This window comes from Elephantulus edwardii, unplaced genomic scaffold (genome assembly GCF_000299155.1).
Source record: "Elephantulus edwardii isolate Elephantulus edwardi_28Jun2011 unplaced genomic scaffold, EleEdw1.0 scaffold00020, whole genome shotgun sequence".
NCBI classification, from domain to species: Eukaryota; Metazoa; Chordata; class Mammalia; order Macroscelidea; family Macroscelididae; genus Elephantulus; species Elephantulus edwardii.
In genome coordinates this window covers 9,321,156-9,328,835 of record NW_006399770.1, presented here as the reverse complement: position 1 = coordinate 9,328,835, position 7,680 = coordinate 9,321,156, and the positions used below count along the sequence as shown (strand labels likewise).

The 7,680-nt window shown below is 36.6% G+C and overlaps 1 protein-coding gene across 1 annotated transcript in view; it reads left to right on the top strand.

The window, feature by feature from the left end:
• DPYD (dihydropyrimidine dehydrogenase) overlaps positions 1-7,680 on the top strand; it is a 1,462,963-nt gene that overhangs the window by 634,280 nt on the left and 821,003 nt on the right. Inside the window, exon 12 of the mRNA XM_006882430.1 lies at positions 2,264-2,448. Within this exon, the coding sequence (XP_006882492.1) occupies positions 2,264-2,448 (185 nt within the window). The remainder of the gene's footprint in view (positions 1-2,263; positions 2,449-7,680) is intronic.

Here is a 7,680-nt window from a genome sequence, read left to right as displayed (position 1 = left end):
ACTTTGCTTGACACTAAAGTATTTATTTTTATTTAATATATATTTTTTTTTATTTTATACTGGCTTACTTACAAAGTTCATATACATTGTTTTTCACACCGAATCTTTCCTACCTCCTTAATCCACCCTTCCCTCGACCCATCAAATTGTCTGACCCTTTGATTACTGCACACAGCCTTCCTCACTCCTCTACTTCCACCTTCTGGCCTTTAGATCCTCGTATATGTTTTACAAGTGATCTATTTCTACAATAATGATCTTACACAGGATTTGTCCTTATAGGACTGAGTTAGTTCACTAGCATGATACTCTCCAGTCCCTCCTAATTTAGGTAGTGATTTACGAATTTATTTCTCCTGTGTGCTGTGTAGTATTCCATCATGTGAATTTACCAAAATTTCTCAATCCATTCAATCATGGTTGGTCATTTAGGCTGGTTCCATTTTTATGCATTTGTGAATAATGCTCTTATGAACATTGGTGTACAAGTCTCCATTAGTGCCTCAGTTCTCATTTTCTTGGGGTATATTCTAAGCAGTCGCATAGCTGAGTGATATGAAATTTCTATATTTAGCTTTCTGAGGAAACACTAATTTGCCTTCCAGAGTAGTTGTAACATTTTACAATTCCACCAACAAAGTATAAGAGTTCCTTTCTCACCACATCCTCTCTGACATTTCTTACTTGCTGCCCTGTTAAACTTTGCCACTGCTGCTGGAGTAAGAAGGCATCTTATTGTGGTTTTGATTTACAAACATGATTGTTTAGCGATACTTTATAAGACATAATTTTGTTTATTACTCGTGAACTCATGACCAACAACACAACAACAAATACCCAAATAAGACTACCTTACACACATAATAAGGTAATAGCTCTCTTGATAAAGCACATGACAGTCATTGCCACTGTGCTTAGTCAACAAATTGGACAACAAAACCACCAATAAAAATGTTAAAAAAAAATGGTGCACTCAATATGATGTGAAAAGGACATTTATTTATGATATGAGACCTGAATCAAAAAGGCAGAGTTTCACACTGACTCCAGCTGAGGATTTGTGTGTAAAGTAATTATATTTTTTTTTTGCATCTGTGCTTACATCTGCACATTGCCACAAAATGCAATTTGGGGGCTATAAAATAATTAGAAAAAAGTCTAACTCACAAATATGAATTTATAAATATTATCTAAGTACACTTGCAGTAAACTTTAACTAGAAACATAATCTTCAGATCATGTCTTAGAAAATGTGCATCCAGAGTAGTCCTCAAAGGCAAAGATAGCAAAGCTTCATTTTTCATACTTTGGACATATAGCTAGACAAGCCTATTCTTTGGATTGGGATATCATTCTTGGAAAGATGGATAGTCAGCAATGAAGAAGATGATCCCCAATGCGATGGATTACATGGTGGCATCAGCAATGGGCTCTAGTGTTTCAGAGATCATATGGATGGCACAAGCTAGGGCAGGCTTCAAGTCGAGGTTTCATAGGGTCACTATAAGTTGTACTCAAGTCGACAGCAACTAACAACAACATCTAAGAATGAAAGGACTACTGCATCTTTTAAATGAATTCAATTTCTTTGTTCTCTTACATTATTAGGTGCATGGAAACTCTATGTAGTTATAACATTATTTTGTAAAACTTATTTGATGAAGTATTTTTCATAAGATTCTAATGATAATACCCACATTAGTTGTTATTTGAAAAAGAAACAGATGACTAAATGTATCTTCACTATATTTCTCTATCCATTAAAGTGCTTAACACATACTGCAAATAACTTTGTGACAATTTAGAAGACTTTATTTTCATTATTTTATGAAACACCTAATTATAAAACTTATCATTGGTCTATATATAAAAAGGGAATTTGGGATCACATGAGGAGTAATATTCTTGAATAAAATGTGAGTAAGTAAAATTAAGAAAATTCATCTTATATTATTTTAAAAGACTGTATTTTCCTTCTTCATGGTACCATACTTCTTACCCAGAAATATAAGATCTAAAACACTCGCTGAATCTGTGCTATTTAACTCTATGTAAGGCATATCTTCAAGTGAGTTGTCTAGGTTACTATACTTTGAATGTGTTATTAATACAGATGTTGCATTAGCTTTATATTGTTATGTGTCATTTAAAACAGTGGTTTGAATCCCTGGAACGGTAATTATAAATAATTTTTCTTAATTTTTAAACTATTGTTATGCGATATACAGATAGTAACTGCCTGTTGTCTTTTTTTTCTCCCTAGTAAAAGAAGCCTTGAGTCCTATAAAGTTCAATAAATGGAATCTTCCAGAAGTCGATCCAGAAACTATGCAAACCAGTGAGCCATGGGTCTTTGCAGGGGGTGATGTTGTTGGTATGGCAAACACCACTGTGGAATCAGTGAATGATGGGAAGCAAGCATCTTGGTACATACACAAATATATACAGGTAGGAATTTGCTATCAATTTCTATTTTTTCCAATTAATAAGTACTTTCCCGTTTATTTTTGCCTGAAATCCATAGAAGGAACTCTCGTTGCACAATGAGTTAACCTTTAGGCTGCTGGTTCAGAAGCCACTTTATATTCTGATTTGTGAGAGAAAGATGTGGAAATCTGCTTCCATAAAAAATTAAAGCCTGGGAAACCCTAGGGGGTAGTTACACTCTATCCTAGATTGTTGCTAGAGGATTGACAGTGATGGGTTTTATACATCTATGTGTCTTTTTTCTTCTCTCATTGCCCATCCTTCTCACATCGAACAACTGGTGGGTTTGAACCACATGTCTTTGAGAGTGAAGCACAGTTCCATACACATCCTAGTATTTGTATTTAAATAAACATAGTATTCTCTATACAATCTAACAAGAATCTGCACTGTAGTCCCAAAGGCATGCAGTTCAAGGCCACCAGCTGCTCTACCAGAGAAGGATGGGCACTCTCTTCCCATGCAAAAATGTAAACTTGGGCATACAATATCTTTGTAATCTTTAAGGAAAAGAGCTTTACTACTTGATCTAGTTAGTATTAATTATTGACAAAATAGTCTGATTTATCCTACCTCTATAATGTAATTAAAAATAAATGCAATAGTGTTTACATAGAATATTTCAGTAAAAGTTTATTCATTTGGATAAAATTTGTGTCCTTTTCTAGTCAGAAAAGACTTTCTCCTCACAATATTCCTTTCTGACTACATAATTTTGGTTTCTTTCGCTTGTTTTCTACTAATAATAGTGTTTTGGTCTGTGATGTTTCTTTTGAGTATTTAGTCCTCTTTTTCACTGCATTGGGTCTACTGTGGTTGTTCTCCTATTATTTTGATAATTAAGCCAAATCTAATAGTCAGGATCAGAGCTTGGCTCTGATTGTATCATGTTTACTGTTCACTTACCCACCTCATCCAGTCATTCCGTCCCTATCATTCATTCCTCGGGGATGGAGAATGAGGTTTTTGAGGTCTAGGAAGAGTGTGTTGGCTCATACTTAATGATCTGGCAATGAATGTTACTGATTTAGCTTTTTTTCCTTAGGAAATAGTATTTTAAGATCAAAATGCTGAAATTAAGTCATGTTGTCCAAATAAATTATAAATTAAAAGAGATGAGGCTACATAAATAGTACAATTTTAATGCACAGAAGCCTGGGACATAAAAGGGACAAGGTAACAGTACTCTTGATCCTCGTTTCACTTTTATCAAAGGCTTTTTTACTTTTATCAAAGGCTGCAGTTTGGAATATTCATAACCTCAGAGATGACGGCACAGAAGGATACATGGACAGATAGGACGTTGGATGGACAGTCCCATTTTTTTCAATTCCTTTAGGTCTCAAAACCTATCATGTAGTTTTCTTATTTTATTCTTTTTTTGAACACATTGTCAGTCTCTCCATCACATGTCCTTCTTTCCTATTCCCTAATCTACATCCCCAGTAAGCCTCTCTCTTCCATGGATTTCCACTGGAAAGCCTTACCTGGAGGTCTCACACACATTTCATATTTATGGTTCTATAATCTCTTAAACCTCTCCTTGGCAGACTAATAATCTCTGATTCCTAGGTATAGAGCCTTCAACTTAGTAGCCCTAGACCTCTATCCTACTCAGCCTAGTTCCAGTTTTCAAAATCAACCTGAGATTCGGTGTTAAGATAGTTTCTTATTTTACTGAGGAAATATATTAAAGCAGCAAACTATCAGAACATGAACTTTAACATTTACTAACATTTGCCAACAAAATACAATAGACAGGCAGTGATCTCAGAGTTAGTGATAACTTGAAGGAAGCACAATTGAAAGATCTGTGGTGGCATATGTATGCTGTATGCACACACATACACATTTTTGTCATAATAAAACAACACTCATGCATACATCTATATTTATAAACTAAGTATTTTTAAAATTATTTTCATCTTTCTCAGTATTATAAAGTACTGTTTGAGTATCAAGATTCTCACACCATCTTTTTTTGTATGTATTCAACCACTTCTACATCTGAAACACTTCTTTGTATACTTATTTCAGGTTATTATACTTTGTCTTAGATTTGCTTGACCATCTTTCTGTCTAGTTTATTAGCTTCATAAGGAAATGAAAGTGGAATCAGAAGATAAGGAAGCTACTATACTAGACCAAATACAACCCAGTTTGAATTTCATTTGCAGGAGTTAAAATCAGTGAAAGAGGATAGGTGTTAAAGAGATCTAAATTGTGATGTTGAACATGGCTCATTATGGGATAGCCTTGCTGTAAATTTTTCTTCAATATATACACATCTTGCTTGCATGTGAAATCAATGAATATTAAATGAACCAGAAAGTATTAAAAGAAGATGGAAGGAATATACTGAATCATTATATAGAAAGGAATTGGCAGATACAGAGGAATTTAAAGAAATAACATATGAGCAAGAGCCTATGGTGATGAAGGAAGAAGTTCAAGCTGCTTTGAAGGAAATAGCAAAAAATAAGGCCCCAGGAATAGATGGTATGCCAATTGAAGTATTTCAGATAACAGATGTTGCCCTGGATGTGCTCACCAAGTTGTGCCAAGAAATCTGGAGAACAACCACTTGGCCAACTGACTGGAAGAGTTCTATATTTGTTCCCATTCCAAAGAAAGGTGACCCAACTGAGTGTGGAAACTACAGAACAGTGTCATTGATTTCACATGCAAGCAAGATTCTGCTGAAGATCATCCAAAAAAGATTAGAACAGCACATCAGCAGAGAACTGCCGGAAGTCCAGGCTGGGTTTAGAAGGGGTCGTGGTACTAGGGATATCGTTGCTGATATTAGATGGATCTTGGCTGAAAGCAGAGAATACCAGAAGAATGTCTATCTGTGTTTCATTGATTATGCAAAGTCATTTGACTGTGTGGATCATAACAAACTGTGGCTGACTCTGAGAAGAATGGGAATCCCAGAACATTTACTTGTGCTAATGCGAAACCTGTACTTGGACCAAGAGGCAGTAGTCAGAACAGAGCAGGGTAACACTGTATGGTTCAAAATTGGGAAGGGTGTACGCCAGGGATGCATCCTGTCTCCATACCTTTTCAACATGTATGCAGAGCAGATTATCAGAGAAGCTGGGCTCTATGAGGAGAATTGTGGCAACAGGATTGGTGGAAGATCTATTAACAATCTGCGTTATGCAGATGACACAACCCTGCTTGCTGAAACTGAGGAGGACCTCATGCACTTGTTGCGAAGGGTCAAGGACTGCAGCCTTCAGTATGGACTGAGGCTCAATGTCAAGAAGACAAAGATTCTCACCACTGGACCAATTGGCAGCATCAGGATGGATGACGAAGAGATTGAGAGTGTTCACAGCTTCAGTTTGCTCGGCTCCACAGTCAACACTCTTGGCACCAGCAGTCAGGAAATCAAAAAGTGTATCGCGATGGGAAAGTCTGCTCTTAGGGACCTCTCAAAGGTAATCAGGAGCAACAGTGTCTCTCTGGAGACTAAGGTGCGCCTGATACAGGCCGTGGTCTTTGCAATCGCTTGTTATGCATCAGAGAGTTGGACAATGACTAGGGAGGACAGAAGGAGAGTGGATGCTTTTGAGCTGTGGTGCTGGAGAAGGGTACTGAATGTACCATGGACTGCCAGGAAAACAAACAGATTCATCTTGGAGAGGATTAAACCAAGCTACTCCTTGGAGGCAAGGATTCTGGGGCTTCGTCTGACATACTTTGGACATGTTGCCAGGAGGGACGGGTCCTTGGAGAGGGACATCATGCTTGGGAGGGTGGAGGGACAGCGCAGGAGGGGAAGACCGTCTATGAGATGGATCGATTCAGTGACTGGGGTAATCGGGATGGGTGTGTCAGAGGCAGTGCGGTTGGCGCAGGATAGAGCAGGGTTTAGGGCTGTTGTGCATAGGGTCGCTATGAGTCGGAAACGACTCGACGGCACATAACAACAACAACATATACACATATTTTCAGCTTTTTAAATGTAATACATAGAGTACCTATTAGTATATTTAATGATGATTATTGTTTTATAATGTTTGCCAATTAAAGAAATTTTAAGAGCTTATTTTTATTTTAATACTTTTCTGTTTTATTGGTGAATCTCTGTCAATCTATGAAAAACTTACTAAGAAAAAATACTGAGGGAAAAAAATATGTTGAGCAAGAAGAACAGGACATCAGGTTTGAAGGAAGACTCATCATCGACAAACTGTGAAGGGTAAATGACACAACTGTGCCTGAGGAAAGTCTAGAGAACTTGAAGCACTTACTGAAGAAGATCAGAGTATAGACTTTAGTGTAAATTCCACCTTATTATCAAGTAAACAACAACAAAAAAATCTTTACAGTTGGACCAATGAAGCATCATGAAAAATAGAAAAAAGATTAAAGTTGTCAATGATTACATTTTACTAGCGCTCACAATAAATACCCATCATAGCAGCAGTCGTGAAGTCAAAAGATATATTACATTGGGCAAATCTGCTGTCACAGATCTCTTCAAAGTGCTAAAGAACAATGGTGTCAGTTTAAAGACTAAGATGCACCTTATCCAAGCTATAACATTTTTAAATAGCTTAAAGTGCATGTGAAAATTGAACCATGAATAAGGAAGACTGAAGAAGAACTGAAAACCTTTGAACTGCAGTGTTGACAAAGAGTATTAAATGTATCATTGTTGCTATTTGCTATAGAGTTGGAGCACACCTGTAGCTCACCCTCCTGCAGGTTTTCAGAGGCAGAAAATCATACGGGAGTAGACTTGCCATCCTCCAAATAGAACAAACTTGTTTTGCAAGAAGTGCAGCCAATAGATTCCTTAGAAGCACAGGTGAAACCTCTTCTTATATACTTTGAATATGCTGTCAGGAAAAGCTAGTTCTTGATAATTATATTATTGTTATATTTGGAATGTTATATTTGGAAATTTACAGGGTTGTTGAAAAAGAGGAAAATACTTAATAAGATGAAACAATGTTTTCATTGCAAGACAGTGTTAAGCAAAGAAGAGAGTGTAAGGATGGAAAAGGATCAGACAAGGTTGTGTTCTGTTGTATGTACACAGATCACTGTGAGGTGAAGTCAACTTGAAGACACCTTACAACGAGAAGGGGAAGGAGTAATTATTTTACTTATATTTGACTTCTGAAAGAATGGAAAACAGCCCTTTTGGTATTAATAGGGGAAAAATCTGAAGTG